The following is a 22,158-nucleotide window of genomic DNA, read 5'->3' as shown; positions in this document are numbered from 1 at the left end:
TACTTTTTTGCCCCACTGTATATATATATATATATATAATTCACTTCATTTCTTCTGTTTGTTTATTTTTTGCTCATTAGTGCCACAAGTGGTGGAAAAGTGTATAACAACTGAGCATATAGGTTGCGATTGACAAACATATATTTTTGTCAGGCCAAGAATGGGTTAAGAAACACTGGTCTAGCACAAACCGTCGAGTCACACACAAAAAAAGCACCAAACCGTTGCATGAGCAAATCAAATATTGTATTTTATTTCTTAATGTTTTTGTCATCCATACAGCAAAGAGTCAATTATGGCAACAATCAAAATGTGCATAAACAAATCAGACATCATCATTGTGTGGCAACTGTTAGCAAATACGTAAGTGCTAGTTGCACTTGCAAGTAAAAAGCAGTCCAAAAACAAAAAAAGAAAGCATCCATGTGCTCTCAGCAGGGAAGAAACTGACATGAAGGTGTCTTTTTTTTTTTTTTGGTGCTTTGGTTCTATAGCAAACAATACAGCAGCCGCTTTACATTCATTTTTAAATGACTTAAATTGGCCTAAATGTGCATTTGGTGTGACCAGTCTTCACCTGCTGAGTGCACAGTGTTTGTAAGCATTGCAACTGTAAAAGTACTCTATATGGCTATTTGGGTTGGCTGAGGATTTTCTTTTAAACAACATTTGTTTTTGGAAAAAAAAAAGTATCATTCCCCCTCCCACTGTGGATGTTATCTACTGTATGGATTAGATTATTGTCAACTATGCTTTTGTGGTTTTTACATGCAGTCCAATCAGAACGGAATATATATCTTTAGTGTGTGTGCGGAGCAGGAGCAGCGATGTGACCGACAAATGGAAATCATTTGAAGGGTTGGATTAAGCAGGACAAAAAAAAAATATGGGGCGTAATTGTTCCCCTAAAACATTCCCAGGCAAAAAACTAGCCACTGATAAAAGAAGACAAAACAGCGCATTGCTTTCTCTCAATGCATCGGCCCAAAAACTAGCGCCCTTCTTTGCAAGCAACTTTAGCTGGTCTTCTAATTTACTTATGAATTTAAATTAATTTAACAAAATTCCTTATCATTATTACAGATCTTTTTTTTTTTTCTTTATTCAAAATAATATCTCAATATGATACACATTTGTCTCTGTTCATTTGACTATATACAGAAGTGCAAAAAAGTCGCAACCTTCGTCCCTTAGGTTCGAACTCATCACCTGCAGCATTTCTGACTTCACCGACAGGAAAAAGTCCTTTTTTTTTTTTTCTTTTTTTTTTTCTTTTACGTTCTTGCTCCGAATCTCAACACACACTGACCCGAATAAAAAACAAAAAAACAACACAAATAACGAAAAATTATATCCAAACACCCCAAAAGTCTCAACTGCTCATTTTTGGCCTGACATTCAGGGCAAACTTAAGAAATATTTCCAACAAAAAACAACATATATATATTTTTTTGAAATGGATACAGTAGAAAACAACGTTTACCTTAAAACTATATTTTCAAATATGATCTTGACGTGGCGGCAAGGAATTCCTCGTATCAAAAAAAAAACATAAAGTCACTGAAAAAGACATCCAGCTCTGTGAACCAAGTGAATATTTATCATTAATATGGTTGGAAAACAAAGTTATGAATGTCATACGACCTCAAAAATCTACAACGGCTATATCAATGTTGTCAAGTAATATAGTAATATAGTAAGGCCAAAGAAAAAAAAAGAAAACATCTACAATTATGCATCTCAAACAGATTCAAATCCTTAAGTAGTACATACTAAAATGTTTTTAAGAGAATAATTGTTACACAGAGAAAGAGAAAAGCACAAATGTGTTATTCTTTTCTAATAATAAGCGGCATGTGACTAATAATTATAAAACATCATTGGTGCTCTTTACCTGCATGGTGATTGACAAGTTTGGGCCGAGACCCATTCATGGTAATCTAAGGCTTTGTTAGGTACAATACAATCGCTAAACACACCTCTGTGGGAACACGTGAAACTGTCCAGTCCAGAAGAAAACTAACATGGGAAACTCAATCCCAAAGTGAGAGATGCTGTTTGTGTTTCCACGTAAGGCAGGGATTCCAACAGGGGGCGCTAACATCTTAAGTGAGGGGTAAAACTTTGATTTGGTTGTATTTACATTTTTTGTTCAAATTGTGTGAACATTTGTTTATTTTTTTTTGTTACAAGGAGTATGAGGGCTACATGAAAGGAAAAAGAAACATTGCGATGTGAGAAGTAAAAGTTGTCAAGTTGCAAAAGAAACAAAAAATAAACAGTCAAAAGCTATGGGAATGAGGCTGCAATGATAGAGAATTAGGTTGTCATATTTTGTAAAAACAGTCATAACGTTGAGAGAAGAAATGCATGAAATGAAAGATTTAGCGAGCTAAAGGCACTATTGCTGTACTCTCTATTACCAGTTGTTTGGTGAGAATAAAGTCATAAAGTTATGACATTTTAATTTATACGGTCTTTAGTTATAATAAAACAGTCGTAAAGTTACAACCAAAAAACTGGTAAAGCTACAAAATTAAAGTTGTTATACAACAAAAAAGAAAATCGTAATTTTCAAGAATTAAGTTGCAACAAAAAAGTTAGAAAATGAAGGTTGTAATATAAGGGGAAGAAATGTATAATTTCCGAGATTAAAGGCAGGCTGTTGCACGAATAAAGATTTGGCGAGTTAAAGCCAAGATGATTGTACTCGATATTAGGAGTTGTTTTGTTTACGCATTTCATATTTATGAAAATTAAGTCGTAAAGTTATGATATTTTTATGAATTTATTCTGTTCCTTAGTTATGAGAAAAAAGTCGTGAAGTTACAAAATTAAGTTGTTCTACAACAAGGAAGAAAATCGTAATTTACAAGAATTAAGTCGGAAAGTTATGACATTTTTATGACTTTATTGTGTCATTAGTTTTGAGAAAAAAGTTATAAAATTACAAAAAAAAATCGTAAAGACACAAAATTGAAGTTGTATTACAACAAAAAAGAAAATCGAAATTTAAAAGTATTAATTTGTGAAGTTACTACAAAAAAGTTTCAAAATGAAGGTTGTCATTTTTGGGGAAAAAAAATGTATATTTTCCGAGAACAAAGGCAGACTGTTTCAGGAGTAAAGATTTAGCGAGCTAAGGTCAAAATTATTGTACACTATATAACCAGTTGTTTGGTTTACTCGTTTCATATTTATGAGAATAAAGTCGTAAACTTGTGACATTTTTATTACTTTATTCTGTCTTTAGTCATGGGAAATAAGTCGTAAAGTTACAACAAAAAAAATCGTAAAGTTACAAAATTAAAGTTGTTATATAACAAGAAAGAACATTGTAATTTACAAGAATTAAGTTACAACAAAAAAGTTACAAAATTAGGGTTGTAATATAAGGGGAAGAAATGTACAATTTCCGAGAATAAAGGCAAACTGTTGCATGACTAAAGATTGATCGAGATAAAGTCAAACATATTATATTGCTTATATTACAACATTTTTGTGCTTTGAGTTTTTTCCCAAACATTATATGAATAAGTCACAACACTACAAAAAAGAGTTAATGACAAAAACGTTTTTTTTATTTAAATTTTTTTTCAAAAATGTTTTTTTACTTTACTCATATTATCATTATTAAAGAATAGCAATGTTACAGAAATATTCACACAGTTACGACAATAAAGTTGTGAAGTTATGACAAACAAGTCGTAAAGTTACAAAATTAAAGTTGCAATATAATGAGAAAACATGATGTAATATCACAAAAACAAAGATGTAACAAATTGCTACAATCTTTATATTGCAAGTGTTTTGGTTTTAATTTGTTCCCCATAATTATATGACATTGTTGTTATCACCAAAAAAAATTAGTGATACAGTTATGAGAACAAATATTGTTGGGTTATGACAAAAAGGTTGCAATGTTACGATGTTAGGTTTGTAATATACCGAAAAAGAATGATGTAATATTACAAGGATGAAGTCGTAACATTACGAAAACAAAGCTGAAATATCCCAAGTTGTAATTTTTAATTACGAGAAAATAGTCTTAACTTTACGAAGAAAAATTTAATAATATGAGTCGTAAATTGTAATTTATGAGACTAAAAACACAAATAGCGAGAATAAAGATATACATATGTATATATCGAATAGCGCCACGATACATAGAAAATTGTTATTCACATAAAAACCTGTAGTATGACGAGAATAAAGTTGTAAACTGATGAGTTATGACGCAGTTTACGGGAATAAAGATACAACATTATTGTCAATTGTGATATTATGAGAAAATAATCATGATAATCAAATAATTATAAAGTTATAATGTGATAATAAAGTGGGACTTTTTCAAGAAAGGTTCAAATGTATGAGAATATTCCTATTGAGAATAAAACCAAGATTTGTTCATGTCATAGAAGGAGTAAGACCCTGACGCCAACAAAATGTAATGTTACAAAAAATGTTGTAATGGTATGAAATCATTTTTGAAGTCATATTTTTTTTCCTTGAAAAGTCCATACCGTATTTTTCGGACTATAAGTCGCATTTTTTTTCATAGATTGACCGGGGGTGCGACATATACTCCGGAGTCACTTATGTGTGAAAATATAACACATTACTGTAAAATAATAAATAATATTATTTATCTCATTCGCGGAAGATACGAAGAAAATGTCAGCAATCGTCACACACACATCAACCAATAAGAATTCGGCAGGGGAGGGTCATGGCAGAAGTGCATTGTGGGTCATGGAATGCTAACTGCTATATGCTATATGCTACTGCGGTAGCTATTAAAATGGATCATTTCATTGTTGGCGGTAACTTCTAAAAACTGAGAAGGGCTGAACAAAAATGGCGCCGAAAGGGAAATCATGTACTGCAGATTACAAGCTGGACGTAGTGAAATATGCAGCAGAAAACGACAAGAGGAAGCAGCGCATACCTTTGGAGTTGGCAGAGTTGTTTAGAAGCGACATCGAGGAAGAAGGTTTCATCGGATTTATCGATTAGGAGAGACAGATTGTTTGGTAAACGTATAGCATGTTCTATATGTTATAGTTATTTGAATGACTCTTACCATAATATGTTACGTTAACATACCAGGCATCTTCTTAGTTGGTTATTTATGCCTCATATAACGTACACTTATTCAGCCTGTTGTTCACTATTCTTTATTTATTTTAAATTGCCTTTCAAATGTCTATTCTTGATGTTGGGTTTCATCAAATAAATTTCCCCCCAAAATACGACTTATACTCCAGTGCGACGTATATATGTTTTTTTCCTTCTTCATTATGCATTTTTGGCCGGTGCGACGTATACTCCGGAGCGATTTATAATCCGAAAAATACAATAGTACTGCGAGAATGACACTGAGGTGAAAACTATGCCATATGACAATAAAACGTCAACTTTACGAGACAAAAACATCATGTTACATTTTTCTTTTTACAAAAAACTCGTGTGAGGAAACAATTGTTTCTTTAGAACGTATTTTTCATTGATGATGCTATGTTTTTTTTTTCAGTTTCATTGTGGTCCTAATACTCCTTAAGTGCGTGCATGAATGTTTTCTAAGAACACTGGGAACATAAAAGGTCGGGAACCACCATCTTAGGTGACATTTAAAAAGGACTGGTTGACATCGGACTCGGACAGAACAATCATTCAAGTGTACTTTTTTTGTTTTGTTTTGTTTGGTTTGGTTACAATGACCTAATAGACCTTTTGTCTTTCTTACACATCAACAGTGTTTCTTCCAGAGCGGCCCCTCTTTAAAAGAGGAAGGACAACAATGGGGTAACAACAAGTCAGCTGAAGCAACACCCTCCTCTCCAACAGGCTTTTAGAGTCGCTGGACTTGAACGTAACACCAACAAAAACAGCACTCGAGTTTATTCAACGTAATAAAAGTCTTTAAAGCAGGGGTCACCAACGCGGTGCCCGCGAGCACCAGGTAGCCCGTCAGAACCAGATGAGTCGCCCGCTAACCTGTTCTAAAATAGCTCAAATAGCAGCACTTACCAGTGAGCTGCCTCTATTTTTAAAATTGTATTTATCTACTAGCAAGCTGGTCTCGCTTTGCTCGACATTTTTCATTCTAAGAGAGACAAAACTCAAGTAGAATTTGAAAATCCAAGAAAATATTTTAAAAACTTGGTCTTCACTTGTTTGAATAAATTATTTTATTTGTTTTACTTTGCTTCTTATAACTTTCAGAAAGACAATTTTAGAGAAAAAAAACAACCATTAAAAACTATTTTAGGATTTTTAAACGGGAAAATATGACCCTTTTAACTTTTCAATTCCTTCCTCTTCTCTCCTGACAATTTAAATCAATGTTCAAGTATTTTTTTTCTTTTTATTGTAAAGAATAATAAATACATTTTAATTTAATTCTTAATTTTAGCTTCTGTTTTTTCGACAAAGAATATTTCTTCAAACTTATTATGATTACAATTTAAAAAATTCTGGCAAATATAGAAACTCTTTAGAATCAAATTTAACTCTTTTGAATTTCTTTTAAAATTTTTGTTCTGGAAAATCTAGAAGAAATAATGATTAGTCTTTGTATATATGTAAAATAGCTTGGTCCAATTTGTTATATATTCTAACAAAGTGCAGATTTAAAACATGTCATCCATATTCTAAAATTAATCTTAATCAGGAAAAATTACTAATGATGTTCCATAAATTATTTTTTTATTTTTTCAAAAAGATTCGAATTAGCTAGTTTTTCTCTTCATATTTTCCCGTTGAATTTTTAATTTTAAAGAGTCGAAATTGAAGATAAACTATGTTTCAAAATGTAATTTTCATTTTTTTCGTGTTTTCTCCTCTTTTAAACCGTTCAATTAAGTGTTTTTTTCATCATTTATTCTCTACTAAAAACCTTTCGTAAATGGAAAAAAAAATGTATGACGGAATGACAGACAGAATTTTTTCCAAAATATTCGAAATAGCTAGTTTTATTAATAATAACATAGAGTTAAAGGTAAATTGAGCAAATTGGCTATTTCTGGCAATTTATTTAAGTGTGTATCAAACTGGTAGCCCTTCGCATTAATCAGTACCCAAGAAGTAGCTCTTGGTTTCAAAAAGGTTGGTGACCCCTGCTTTAAAGGAACACATGAAAAAATTAGCACAAAAAACCCACTTCTAAAATGAATATTTTTTTTCTTAAAAATCTAAATATTAAAACAACATTAAGAGCCATACAACACTTTTTTTTTCATATAATTTGAGCCCTGGTAAACAAATAACACTGCTGAGACAACACTCTGTATGGCCTCCATGGCACACGACAAGGTGAGAAGAGCTAGCCTGGCTGTGCTTTCAGGGTACACAGGATCCATGTTGGTTTCCCACAAACATTCATATGTCCCACCTAACACCCGCACTTATTCATCCATCCACACCTAGTTTGACTAGTAGCTGTACACGCGCTCAATACTGCACTCGTCTTTGTTTTTTATTTTTTGTGTCCTCAAATGGCGGTGCCTTTCTCAATTCAAATTCAAGGTGCATTTTTTTTTTTTTGTGTAAACGATGAAATATGGCTGATTGTTTCAAAAGAAAAGGAATAGAAAATAAAATTGGTCAAAAGAACGTACCAGAGGTGCACTCTTTGACCGTCCGGCATCCGGTAAAGTAGAATTAGAGCCAATGGTGTGATTTGAACGTGTGACGTGACCCACTGTGCACCAACGTGTCCTCCCCGGCTCTCGCCTTCAAGCGTGGGAAGATGGCGCCCGCGATGTTTCCACGTGTGACGAGATCCCTCCTCGTCCCCCGTTTGCTTGACAAACTGAAGGTTGTGTAAATAAAGGCTGAACTGTGTTGGCTTGGACGGTGCCAGCACACATTCGTTTGATCTGCAAGAGGACAAAGGGGCACCGAGTCAGAACCGTGAACACATATTGTCTGTGATGTCGTGCAGGGGTGTCCAGTGTGGGGTTCCGTACCCTCAAAAATCAATGCAAAGTGCCTAAAGTCACGCTGAACAAGCAGACAAAGCCGACATCTCAGGTCTGATTAACATTTATTCCTTTAGTCGAGATCCCACATGACAATTTGAACTGTGTTTATTATTGTCCTTTTTTTGGTATCACTTCCTGTCCCGGAGCTCTTGTTTTGTCCCTAGTTCCTGTCTGGTCCGTGTGTTTTGCAGCACCTTTACTTTCTGTTCCTTGTCCTGCCAGCACACTGGATTCCTCATTCACGACGTCCCCATGCATTAAATTAGTTCTTTTTTTTGTATTTTCACAGCTACAGTCATGGTCAAAAGTTCACATACACTTGTAAAGAAAATAATGTCATGGCTGTCTGGGGTTGACAATAATTTCTAAAACTCTTATTTTTTTGTGATAGAGTGATTGGAGCACATACTTTATGGTCACAAAAAACATTCAAGAAGTTTGGTTCTTTCATTAATTTATTATGGGTCTACTGAAAATGTGAACAAAAGTATACATACAGCAATGTTAATATTTGGTTACATGTCCCTTGGCAAGTTGCACTGCAATAAAGTGATTTTGGTAGCCATCCACAAGCTTCTGGTTGAATTTTTGACCACTCCTCTTGACAAAATTGGTGCAGTTCCGCTAAATGTCTTGGTTTTCTGACTTGGACTTGTTTCTTCAGCATTGTCCACACGTTTAAGGCATCTGACATTACATGGACAAAGATAAATCCTTCTTGAGGAAAGTTCTGTGGTGAGATGAAACAAAAATGGAGCTGTTTGGCCACAATACCCAGCAATATGTTTGGAGGAGAAAAGAAGAGGCCTTTAATCCCAGGAACACCTAACCTACCGTCAAGCATGGTGGTGGTAGTATTATGCTCTGGGTCTGTTTTGCTGCTAATGGAACTGGTGCTTTACAGAGAGTAAATTGGACAATGAAAAGGAGGATTACCTCCAAATTATTCAGGATAACCTGAAATCATCAGCCTGGAGGTTGGGTCTTGGGCGGAGTTGGATGTTCCAACAGGACAATGACCCAGAACACATGTCAAAAGTGGTAAAAGAATGGCTAAATCAGGCTCGAATTCAGGTTTTAGAATGGCTTTCCCAAAGTTCTGACTTAAACGTGTGGACAGTCCTGAAGAAACAAGTCCATGTCAAAAAACCAAAAAATTTAGCTGAACTGCACCAATTTTGTCAAGAGGAGTGGTTAAAGATTCAACCAGAAGCTTGTGGATGGCTACCAAAACCACCTTATTGCAGTGAAACTTGCTAAGGGACATGTAACGAAATATTAACATTGCTGTATGAATACTTTTGACCCAACAGATTTAGTCACATTTTCAGTAGACCCATAATAAATTCATAAAAGAACCAAACTTCATGAATGTTTTTTGTGACCAACAAGTATGTGCTCCAAAGGGGGCAGCGGGGGGTGTATATTGTAGCGTCCCTGAAGAGTTAGTGCTGCAAGGGTTTCTGGGTATTTGTTCTGCTGTGTTTATGTTGTATTACGGTGCAGATGTTCTCCCAAAATGTGTTTGTCATTCTTGTTTGGTGTGGGTTCATAGTATAGCGCATATTTGTAACAGTGTTAAAGTTGTTTATACGGCCACTCTCAGTGTGACCTGTATGGCTGTTTAACAAGTATGCGTTGCATTCACTTATGTGTGTGAAAAGATGTAGATATTATGTGACTGGGCCGGCAGACAAAAGCAGTGCCTTTAAGGCAGGGGTCTCAAACTCAATTTACCTGGGGGCCACTGAATGCAGAAAATGGTTGAGGCTGGCCCGCTAGAAAAGTTTTCTTAATAAAATCTAACATGCACTTTCTACTGAATTCACCTTCTTTGAATGGCTTTCCCGCCCTAGCAACATACTTGCTGACTCTCGCAACTTTTCCGGGAAACACTCAAATATCAGGGCTCCTCTCGTCAATCTACCAGGGCAATCATTCTCACGGTTTTCACCCGGACAACAATAGTAAGGGCGTGTCGTGATGGCCCTACCTTTGGTGTTCTCTACGAACTACCGTCTCATCCGCTTTTTCACCATACAAGCAGTGTGCAGACCCAGTCACATTGTATGAGGCTTCCGCAGACCCACGGAAGTGAGTGCAAGACATACTTATTCAACGGCCATACAGGTAACACTGAGGGTGGCCGTATAAACAACTTTATCACTGTGGGGTTGGGGTTGGGTTGGGGGGAGCGGGGGTGTATATTGTAGCCCGGAAGAGGTAGGGGTGCATGGGATTCTGGGTATTTGTTCTGTTGCGTTTATGTTGTGTTACGATGCGGATGTTCTCCCAAAATGTGTTTGACATTCTTGTTTGGTGTGGGTTCAAAGTGTGGCACATATTTGTAACAGTGTTAAAGTTGTTTGTACAGCCATCCTCAGTGTGACCTGCGTGGCTGTTGATCAACTATGTCTTGCAGTCTCTTACTGTTTTTGTTCATACCGGCTATAACATGTGGCTGGGCTGGCACGCTGTTAGTACAGGTTGAAGAGTACGCTTAACGCAGTGCCTCCGTGGTGCCCTCTTAATATTGTTGTTAAGGGGAAATTCGAGAGAATGATTATCCCTGGAGGGGAGCTGACCCTGGGAGTCTCCTGGAAAAATAGAGGGTATAAAAGTATGAAGCTGTAAAGCGCCATTCATGTAAAACTCGCGGGCCGCACCAACATTACATTTTCACATCATGGTGCGGGCTGCAAAATAACGTCTCGTGGGCCGCAATTGGCCCGAGGGTCGCGTGTTTGAGACCCCTGATACTAGATGAGCTTGGGCCCAGCGAAGCCAGCGGCGTTCCTGGGTGTTGTTGATAAATGGGTTTTGCTTTGCATAGCAGAGTTTTAACTTGCACTTACAGATCTAGCAACCAACTGTAGTTACTGAAAGTGGTTTTATGAAGTGTTCCTGAGCCAATGTGGTGATATCCTTTACACACTGATGTCGGTTTTTAATGCATTACCGCCTGAGGGATCAAAGATCCGTAATATCGCTTACGTGCAGTGATTTCTCCAGATCTCTGAACCTTTTGATGATTTTACGGACCGTAGATGATAAAATCCCTAAATTCCTTGCAATAGCTCGTTGACAAAATGTTGTTCTACTACTGTTCGACAATTTGCTTACAAATTGGTGACCCTCGCCCCACACTTGTTTGTGAATTACTTAGCCTATAATGGAAGCTGATTTTATACCCAACCATGGGACCCACCTGTTCCCAATTACCCTGCACACCTGTGGGATGTTCCAAATAAGTGTTTGATGAGCATTCCTCAACTTTAGCAGTATTTATTGCCACCTTTCCCAACTTCTTTGTCAAGTTTTGATGGCATCAAATTCTAATTGCAAAAAAAAAAAAATGTTTATCAGTTTGAACATCAAATATGTTGTCTTTGTAGCATATTCAACTGAATATGGGTTGAAAATTATTTGCAAATCATAGTATTCTGTTTATGTTTACATCTGAAACAATTTCCGAACTCATATGGAAACGAAGTTTGTATGTTCACTATTTTGTTTTAGAACTAAATTGCAAAAAGAAATATATGTTTAGTGTACCCTAAGAGTTTTTGTTAAAATACAGCCAATAATGCACATTTTTTGCGGTCCACTTTATTTAGAAAAGTATAGAAAAACATTTTTGTACCGGTACCAAAATATTGGTATTGGTACAACTCTAATCCAAATACATGGCAGTAAAGCCTAAAATGTATAGCATAATAATAATAATACAGCATAAATATGTATAGTATGTCGTGAAATTGTGATGTCGGTGAAAGGTGGCGGCGCCTTATGTGTGCTACTGTAGCATCAACGGTCAACTTCCTTATTTGCAGCGAGGTGAGGGAAAGGGAATACATTTTCGTAAATTATTACTGGTGTTACGACAGGCCATTGGACATTTCTATGGACGTCTCAGCTACTCGTGTTTGTCACACTGTTTGTCTTTGACAGACTTTGGACACCCCTGATTATGTGCGTTGCAATAGAGACTCACTGTTCTTGAGAGGAACTACATTTGAGTCAAGTACTTGTGACTACTCAGATGATCCGCAGATATCATTGGAATCTGGGAAAGGGAGTAAAAAGCAGACGGGTCATCAAATATTGCAAAAAAAACACATAAATAGAGTGCATATTTGAATATACAGTCATCTTGTCACATCATCTGCAAAACGAGCGATAGCCAAAGAGTAGAAAAGCTATTAGTCTACACTTGTAGCACCGCTGGAAAACAATGAAGAAAGGGGGGCAGGGTTAAGGGGGTGAAAGGTCAGTGAGTCGCCCCCCCCAAGTCCTCCATGTTGTTGACCTGCACACCTCCACTGAATAATGCAGAACACTGGATCATACAGACTTTGACTAGAATGTGCCCATCATGATGTTATTTCAAATATTTCCTAAGACAGGGGACACATGGTAAAGCTGCGTGCTAGAAGCAGCGGCGGGGGGAAAAAACAGAAATCAAAACAAAAATATTTAAAGAAGAGAAAAAAAAGCCAAGCGCCAAAGGGCACAGAGAGCAGCTGTTGCACGAGCTGTGTGAATGTAGAAGGGGGAGTAAGGGGAGGTCAAAAGAACTACCTTATACATACCAATTGCATGTATTCGTTGGTAGTCAACTTTGATAAGGAAGAGTCCTCAAAATGGGAAAGGACAAAAACTGGAGTTACAACGTGGACACACATTTCAAATGCAACACCATTTGTCAAGAAGGAAAGAGAATTGAAGGAGTGTTTTTTTGTTTTTTTTCATGTACACACATCGGACTCTTAAGTGTAGGCCAACAAGAGGGAGTACCACTTAATCCGCGACCCCACCCACTGGCTGTGAGTGTCCCTAGATCGTCCGTGTGCAGTGAGCAAGAGAGCCAGAGAGAGTGAGAGAGAGAGAGAGAGAGACAGAGAGAGAGAGAGAGAGAGAGAGAGACAGACAGAGAGAGCAAGAGAGAGAGAGAGGCGGTTGAGGTGCAAACCTGATTGGTGGAGGCAGTTGCGAAGGGAACGTTTGTGGCGGACGTGGTGGCTGCAGAAACAGTGACTGGAGTGCCACCGTGCATCATGGGAACTTTTAGGGGGAGGGGGAGAATCATGTAAGCAAAAATACACAGAGGAGTGTAGCCGCACACACACACACACACACACACACACACACACACACACACATACACACATACACACATAAGTTGGGCGCGGGAAGTCATGGAGGAATTCAATTTAACCGACTTCCTTTCACCTGCATGCCGACAGCGTGGATACGAGTGAGAATATGAGGACAATGTACAGCAGGGGTCACAAACGCGGTGCCCGCGGGCACCAGGTAACCCGTAAGGACCAGATGAGTCGCCCGCTGGCCTGTTCTAAAAATAGCTCAAATGGCAGCACTTACCAGTGAGCTGCCTCTATTTTTTGAATTGTATTTATTTACTAGCAAGCTGGTATCGCTTTGCTCGACATTTTTAATTCTAAGAGAGACAAAACTCAAATATCCATCCATTCATCATCTTCCGCTTATCCGAGGTCGGGTCGCGGGGGCAGCAGCCTAAGCAGGGAAGCCCAGACTTCCCTCTCCCCAGCCACTTCGTCTAGCTCTTCCCGGGGGATCCCGAGGCGTTCCCAGGCCAGCCGGGAGACATAGTCTTCCCAATGTGTCCAGGGTCTTCCCCGTGGCCTCCTACCGATTGGACGTGCCCTAAACACCTCCCTAAGGAGGCGTTCGGGTGGCATCCTGACCAGATGCCCGAGCCACCTCATCTGGCTCCTCTCAATGTGAAGGAGCAGCGGCTTTACTTTGAGTTCCTCCCGGATGGCAGAGCTTCTCACCCTATCTTAAGCGGAGGAAACTCATTTTGGCCGTTTGTACCCGTGATCTTATCCTTTCGGTCATGACCCAAATCTCATGACCATAGGTGAGGATGGGAACGTAGATCGACTGGTAAATTGAGAGCTTTGCCTTACGGCTCAGCTCCTTCTTCACCACAACGGATCGGTACAACATCCGCATTACTGAAGACGCCGCACCGATCCGCCTGTCGATCTCACGATCCACTCTTCCCTCACTCGTGAACAAGACTCCTAGGTACTTGAACTCCTCCACTTGAGGCAGGGTCTCCTCCCCGACCCGGAGATGGCACTCCACCCTTTTCCAGGCGTGAACCATGGACTCGGACTCAAATAGAATTTGAAAATCCAAGAAAATATTTTAAAGACTTGGTCTTCACTTGTTTAAATAAATTCATTTATATTTTTACTTTGCTTCTTATAACTTTCAGAAAGATAATTTTAGAGAAAAAATACAACCTTAAAAATTATTTTAGGATTTTTAAACACATATCCCTTTTTACCTTTCAAATTCTTTCCTCTTCTTTCCTGACAATTTAAATCAATGTTCAAGTATTTTTTATTGTAAAGAATAATAAATACATTTTAATTTAATTCTTCATTTTAGCTTCTGTTTTTTCGACAAAGAATATTTGTGAAATATTTTTTCAAACTTGTTATGATTAAAATAAAATAAAAATATTCTGGCAAATCTATAAAATCTGTAGAATCAAAAATAAATCTTATTTCAAAGTCTTTTGAATTTCTTTTTAAAATTTTTGTTCTGGAAAATCTAGAAGAAATAATGATTTGTCTTTGTTAGAAATATAGCTTGGTCCAATTTGTTATATATTCTAACAAAGTGGATTTTAACCTATTTAAAACATGTCATCCACATTCTAAAATTAATCTTAATCAGGAAAAATTACTAATGATGTTCCATAAATTTTTATTTTTTCAAAAAGATTCAAATTAGCTATTTTTTCTCTTCGTATTTTCCCGTTGAATTTTGAATTTTAAAGAGTCGAAATTGAAGATAAACTATGTTTCAAAAATTAATTTTCATTTTTTTTGTGTTTTCTCCTCTTTTGAACCGTTCAATTAAGTGTTTTTTTCATAATTTATTCTCTACAAAAAACCTTCCGTAAAAGGAAAAAAAATGTACGACAGAATGACAGACAAGAAATACCCTTTTTTTCATATATATAGATTTATTTATTAAAGATAAATAAAAAAAAGGTAAATTGAGCAAATTGGCTATTTCTGGCAATTTATTTAAGTGTGTATCAAACTGGTAGCCCTTCGCATTAAACAGTACCCAAGAAGTAGCTCATGGTTTCAAAAAGGTTGGTGACCCCTGATGTACAGTATGTAGTTCCTGTCAAGCAACATTAGCACCGAGGAATATTACGCTTGGTGATTGTATTCACTTTTTCCCCGTACATCCGCGGCTACTGTATGTTCTTCTTGCTCAAAATCGTCGCGCTTGACCAAGTTCTTTTGGATGACATACAGTCGGGCAAAATAGTATTTAGTCAGCCACAGATTGTGCAAGTTCTCCCACTTAAAATGATGACAGAGGTCTGTAATTTTCATCAAAGGTACACTTCAACTCTGAGAGACAGAATGTGAAAAAAAATCCAAGCATTCAAATTATAGGAATTTTAAAGAATTTATTTGTAAATTATGGTGGGAAATAAGTATTTGGTCAACCATTCAAAGCTCCCACCGATGGAAGGAGGTTTTGGCTCAAAATCTCACGATACATGGCCCCATTCATTCTTTCCTTAACACGGATCAATCACCCTGTCCCCTTAGCAGAAAAACAGCCCCAAAGCATGATGTTTCCACCCCCATGCTTCACAGTAGGTGTGGTGTTCTTGGGATGTAACTCGGTATCCTTCTTCCTCCAAACACGAAGAGTTGAGTTTATACCAAAATGGATACATGGATGATACAGCAGAGGATTGGGAGAATGTCATGTGGTCAGATGAAACCAAAATAGAACGTTTTGTCTTCATTTTAAGTGGGAGAACTTGCACAATCGGTGGCTGACTAAATACTTTTTTGCCCCACTGTACAGTACAGGCCAAAGGTTTGGACACATATTCTCATTCAATGCGTTTTCTTTATTTTCATGACTATTTATTTACATTGTAGATTGTCATGTGGAGTTATGATCTTAACAAAAAAAAGGAGAAATAACTGAAAACAAGTCTTATATTCTGGTTTCTTCACAATAGCCAGCCTTTGCTCTGATTACTTTTTCGCACACTCTTGGCATTTTCTCACCTGAAAGGGTTTTCACTTCACAGGTGTCATAGTTTTGATGCCTTCAGAGACAATCTACAACAGGGTTAGGGAACCTATGGTTCTAGAGCAGGGGTGTCAAACTCATTTTAGATCGGGGGCCACATGGAAAAAAATCTACTCGTAAGTGAAACGGAGTGGTAAAATCCCGGCACAATAACTTAAAAATAAAGACAACTACAGATTGTTTTCTTTGTTTAAAAATAAAACAGGCACAGTCTGAAAATGTACAAATTATGTTTTTTTTTACACTTACATGTTGCAGTTAATAGTATTCTGTCTTTATTTGTCGTTATCTATACTTTCTGAATAAATTACGTGATAACGTTCATCAGTCAACTCATTGGTGTTCATTTTCAATCCATCAAAATAAAAAAAATAATATCAAAATCAAATTACAGGATGTTATTTATATAGTTTGCTCATTTTCCTCGACCCGTGCACTAACATATTGTGGTTTATTTTGTAGCATAATCTACAAAGATACAAATAATTGCTATTGTGACATCTAGTGGACACATTTAGAACTGTTTATTCCATTCAAAAATTCTGGCTCATTTTTATACTTAGCAAACTCATCCGGCGGGCCGGATAAAACCTGTTCGGGGGCCTGATCCGGCCCACGGCCGTATGTTTGACACCCCTGCTCTAGAGCCAGATGTGGCTCTTTTGATGACTGCATCTGGCTCTCAGATGAATCTTAGCAGACATTGCTTAACACGATAAGTAATGAATAATACCGCTGGTAATCACGACGTTAAAAATAATGTTCAAAATATAAAACATTCTCATGCATTTTAATCCATCCATCCGTTCTCTACCGCACCTGTTCTAGAAAAAAACAATGTCATTAAAAATAATTAGAGACTTATTATACTGTAAAAATGTTGGTCTTACTTTAAAAAATGCACGCATTTAGTTGTATTCTGTGTTAAAAAAATATGATATGTCTTTAACGGAAATACATTTTAAAATATTTGGCTTTCATGGCTTTCTCAGTCATGAAAATAAAGAAAACACATTGAAATGAGAAGGTGTGTCCAAATGTTTGGCCTGTACTATATATGTTGAGTAAAAAGGACCCCAGAGACTGAATGGCTTTACTGAAGCTATAGGAGACCAGCCCTTACAATGCGACAGTAGCATCAGCAAGAAGACGTCTAAATCCATGCAAAAAGAGTCAGTTTACGTAGAGCAAAAACAGAAAGGATTACATATAATCTTCAAAACAGATAAAAGAAATATGGGCCCTTAAGAATAAGGAAAAAAAAAAGAGTTTACTAGCGGACATAAGATAAAAGTAAGGAGGTCACGAGGAGGCGCACTATGTGGGAAAATACTACGTGCATTAAACATGACTATGGATTAAGAAAGATCACCTAAAAACACCTCATCCTCACAAAATCAACCAGACTCTTGCTCTGATATTAAACGGTAAAAACAAACTTGCAGGAGCTACTTTCAAACTGGGTTTGATCGAGTGCTGAGAAGTGTCAATGTCGATTTTGAGTTAAGCTAATTAATCAATATTGTTTCAGGAATCTGCGATGAGGTGGCGACTTGTCAAGGGTGTACCCCGCCTCCCGCCCGATTGCAGCTGAGATAGGCACCAGCGCCCCCGCCACCCCAAAGGGAATAAGCGGTAGATGATGGATGGATGTTTCGGAAATAAGTCCGTTCTAGCTTAAAAAAATTATGCCCAGAATCTTAAATAATGGTGACAAACAGCAAAAGTCCAACATATTGATTTTTTTTCTTTTTGGACCAGGACTACTACAACCTTCTTGTGTTGGATATTGCCCAAAACTAACAGGATTCTTTATTTGCTATAATACCAGAAACCCTGAAATTTTGATGACCGTGCTGAAAAAAGTAAATAAGCTAATTTTGGCTAAATAAGCTATATTGTTTGAAACTGAAGGACTCAGAATCAATAGAACTCTTGCTGCCACTGAAATAAAACCATAATTGCCAAAATATTGATGAAAAGTATAAAATGTATTTACATGATCCGTTGCAGTCCTTTTGTGTCCTACATTTTCCTAAAACAATTAAAGGGATTCTTGTACTGTTACTGATTGTTTGAAACTGTGCCTGAAACAAATTGTGACCTCAAATAATGTAAATCTGTTCTTCTCAAACTGTGGTATGTGGGCTCCACCTAGTGGTACGCCAAACAATCACTTGATTAAAGTACAGTGTTGTATTTTCCAATATTTAAACAGAGTGTTCAAACTGTGTGTAATGTTACAGTGGCCAAAAATACTAAATATATTTGTGAAATAAAACATCTGTCTTGTTTTGAATAAATACTTAGGCCTACTTTGCTTCTGTAATTTAATGTTGGTCATTATGGTGGTACTTAGAGAGCCAAGTGTTTTCTGAGGTGGTACTTGGTAAGTAAACAATTCATTTATCTTGCGCTAAATGTTGCTCAAAATCAAGAGGAGTCTCGTTTTGGCAGAAATCCTGATATGATGACCAATATGCATTCATTATGAAAAAACCATAGAAGCTACTTTAGAGCTACCTTGCTCCAAACCAGCAGGACTCCATCCATCCATTTTCTACCGCTTATTCCTGTCGGGGTCGCGCTGGAGCTTATCCTAGCTACAATCGGGCGGAAGGCGGCGTACACCCTGGACAAGTCGCCACCTCATAGCAGAACCAGTAGGACTCTAGCGTCAATATAGGAATACCTGAAAAAGGTCAATAATATTCTTGCTTTGACAAAATTTAGATCCCACAAAAATGTTAAAATATACAATAACATTGCTTAAAATGGTTCTGAGATCAGCTACTATAGCCTTTGTATTCAAAATCAATAGGACATTTTTTTTCTATACTGTAACAAAGATAAAATTGGTCTAGCATTTTCAATATTTTACAGACATTTTTAATCTACCTAATTCCCAGCAATATAAAACATGGCTGGTAGAGCACTGAAATTAATACATGAAACTGAATTTAGCTCTCTGGTTTTAATAGGGTTCTTTGAGAAAAGATTCAGACATGTTTTATAGTTATTGAAAAATTGGGCTGTGTCTTGTTGCTTGTCGGGGACTACATTAAAGCATTAATGCTACTGCAAAAAACAAATGATTTGAGTCAATCTAGCACAGGTGATAAGGCGGGAGGTTAAAATTGAAGTCCCCCTGGGTTTTCATGTCAAGGCACTCTAAGGTTAAACAGCAGGAAGCCAGGTTGAGAACAAGCATGAGAAGGTAGGTGATGAAGCAACATGGTAAGGAATCAACTTCAACTACAATCCAATTAAGACATATAACATTGAAATATTTCCCTACAGATATTGTCACTTTAATAGCGGTGTCAGCCACAGACATTGAACTAACACACTCTGGACGCCGCATGCAAGCCACAAGGACAGGAAGTCACACAGAACTGAAGAAGGAGAACTGGAACCTACCAACGCCGGCTGCAGGGGTCATGCAGAATATAGAGCCTGCCCATCATGCAGTGCAACAGGAAGTGGATTGGATAGTAGTGGTGGGGATGGGGAGAGAAATCAAAACAGCCCATCACAAGGTTCATTAGAGTGAGGGGGAGGGGAGAGATAAGGTAGGGGGGAGGTTAAAATTTCTTGGTCAGTCATGTGTCTCAAGTATGATGCAGGTCAATATGGAACATTTTGCAAGTACCAAAACAATGTGAACGGATCATGAGGAGGAGAATGCGACTAGAAGCCAGGGTTCTGTTAGGTTACCGTCAGATGTCAACCATCCAGCAGAAGCCCCCCGCCCCCAGACCACCCTCATTAAATTGGAATGACCACCAACAAGAAGCACACCGGTCAACTGAAGCATCCCTTTGACTGTGTGTCTACATGACAACAGCACTGTTGAGGCAGCTTTGAAAAGTGCTTATAATGTGTGTCTGAGAAAAAATAATAATATGTATGTATATATATATATATATACACACATACACATACACATGTATATACATATATATATATACATTTATAAACATCTATATATAAACATATATATATATATATACATATACATACATACATATACATACATAAATGTGTATATATATGTATGTGTGTATGTATGTATATATACTGTATATGTACTGTATATATAGGACAGGCCAAAAGTTTGGACACACTTTCTCATTCAATGCATCACAACTATGAATGAACACATAACTGAAAACATGTTTTGTATTCTAGTTTCTTCAAAATAGCCCCCCTTTGCTCTGATTACTGCTTTGCACACTCTTGGCATTCTCTCCATGAGCTTCAACCACGCCTGTGAAGTGAAAACCATCTCAGGTTACTAACTCTTGAAGCTCATCGAGAGAATGTCTAGAGTGTTCAAAGCAGTAATCAGAGTTAAGGGGGGCTATTTTGAAGAAACTAAAAATAAAACATGTTTTCAGTTCTTTCAAATTTTTTTGTTAAGTACATAACTCCACATGTGTTCATTCATAGTTTTGATGTGACAATCGACAATGTAAATAGTCATGAAAATAAAGAAAACGCATTGAATGAGAATATGTGTCCAAACCTTTGGCCTGTACTGTATATATATATATATATATATATATATATATATATATATATATATATATATATATATATATATATATATATATATATATATATATATGTATTATTATTTTTTTTTTTTATGTCGCCACTTTGATATTTAATACAAATTTGGATATTAAAAGACAAAACTGTATCAACTTTTTCTCCATTCAGAAACCCATTTATGCTCTTTTTTTTCTCACGTTTGTCTGCGGAAGTACAAAAACGAGCTTAGAGCCGCACTTTGGACACCGCTGCTCAACCAAGTGACATCACCAAGCATTCTTTAATTTTTTTAACGTACGCTGTCAGTTCAAAGAAATAATGTTTTGACAGCTGTGTTGGGTAATAGGTAGCCTTTTCAAAAACTACACTGTTGTCTTGTAAACGACATTTCCACCAAGCGGTAAGTTTGGGTGGTGTTGGTACCTTATAATAACTGTGTAGCAGTGTTCTGAACTGTACCCCATAGGCTCAGAGCACTACTATATATTTAAAACCCTTTGTTTACAGGTACTGACTACACACATTGTAACTTATTCTATTGACCCAAATATAAGACTTTTATTTTACACAGAAACATTTTCTAGGCAAGATGGGTTCTCTTTTATGCGCTGTCTTCAGAATTATAAATGCTAACCTTTTCAACAACTGAGTCAGAGCTTTTCTTCTTGTTAATCACACAATCACAGATGGAACCGCGCCATTAGTAGGAGTTAGACTGACATTGAAAACATAATTTCATTAGAAAGAAAAAAAAAAATTTCTACCAAAGCAAATCAAAGATTTTCTGCGTGTCACTCACATATGCACACACAAAGCAATGCCATTACTTACAGTTTGACTGAGATTGAAAACATAATATTATTACTTTAAAAAAAACAAACAAGTTCGACCAAAGCAAGTCAGACTTTTTCTTCTTGCCACTCACATATGCACACACCAAGCAATGTCATTACTTAAGAGTTTTACTGACATCGAAAACATAATTTCATTAAATAAATAAAAACTACTTCGATAAAAGCGAGTCAGAGTTTTTCTTCTTGGCACTCACATATGCACACACAAAGCATTGTCATTACTTAGAGTTTGACTGACAAAAACATTAATTATTTAGATTATTTTTTAAAAAGTCAATATGGTCTCTCTTAAGTTTTAAAAAACTTTTTTTTACAAAAAAAGGGTTTTGAAAAAGAGTTTTTTATATTCGGGATCTTTTAAAAATTTGGGTCAGAATAAGGTTTTCAAATATAAGACCCTTTTTTTTCCCTAAGAAATATTTTTTTAGCTTACAGTTTGACTGACACATGATTTGATAAAAAAAAAAAAAAAAAAGTAGAAAATCTTGTCTTAAATTTTTTTCAAAAACGGGTCTTGAAAAAGTATCTTACATCCACGGTCAGTTTATATTCGGACAATATAACAATGTTCTCAAATATTAAAATTTTATACAAACATGTTTTGGAACAAAATGGGTTGTCCTATATGC

At 36.6% G+C, this 22,158-nt stretch overlaps 1 protein-coding gene across 20 annotated transcripts in view; it reads right to left on the bottom strand.

The window, feature by feature from the left end:
- Positions 1–224: 224 nt before the first annotated feature.
- The window catches only part of mbnl1 (muscleblind-like splicing regulator 1), a 174,786-nt gene continuing 152,852 nt past the window's right edge, over positions 225–22,158 (bottom strand). For 11 of the 20 annotated variants that reach the window (XM_061920138.1, XM_061920136.1, XM_061920139.1 and 8 more), the window contains 5 exons: positions 19,539–19,574; positions 12,958–13,049; positions 12,578–12,622; positions 11,980–12,051; positions 225–7,880 (listed from right to left, as the gene is read on the bottom strand). In XM_061920138.1, the coding sequence (XP_061776122.1) occupies positions 11,995–12,051; positions 12,578–12,622; positions 12,958–13,049; positions 19,539–19,574 (230 nt within the window). In that variant the 3' untranslated portion in view covers positions 225–7,880; positions 11,980–11,994. The remainder of the gene's footprint in view (positions 7,881–11,979; positions 12,052–12,577; positions 12,623–12,957; positions 13,050–19,538; positions 19,575–22,158) is intronic. The other 9 variants (XM_061920141.1, XM_061920147.1, XM_061920144.1 and 6 more) reach the window with 6 other exon arrangements.

This window comes from Nerophis ophidion, linkage group LG14 (genome assembly GCF_033978795.1).
Source record: "Nerophis ophidion isolate RoL-2023_Sa linkage group LG14, RoL_Noph_v1.0, whole genome shotgun sequence".
Classification (NCBI taxonomy): domain Eukaryota; kingdom Metazoa; phylum Chordata; class Actinopteri; order Syngnathiformes; family Syngnathidae; genus Nerophis; species Nerophis ophidion.
This window is presented reverse-complemented; position numbering and strand designations above follow the sequence as displayed.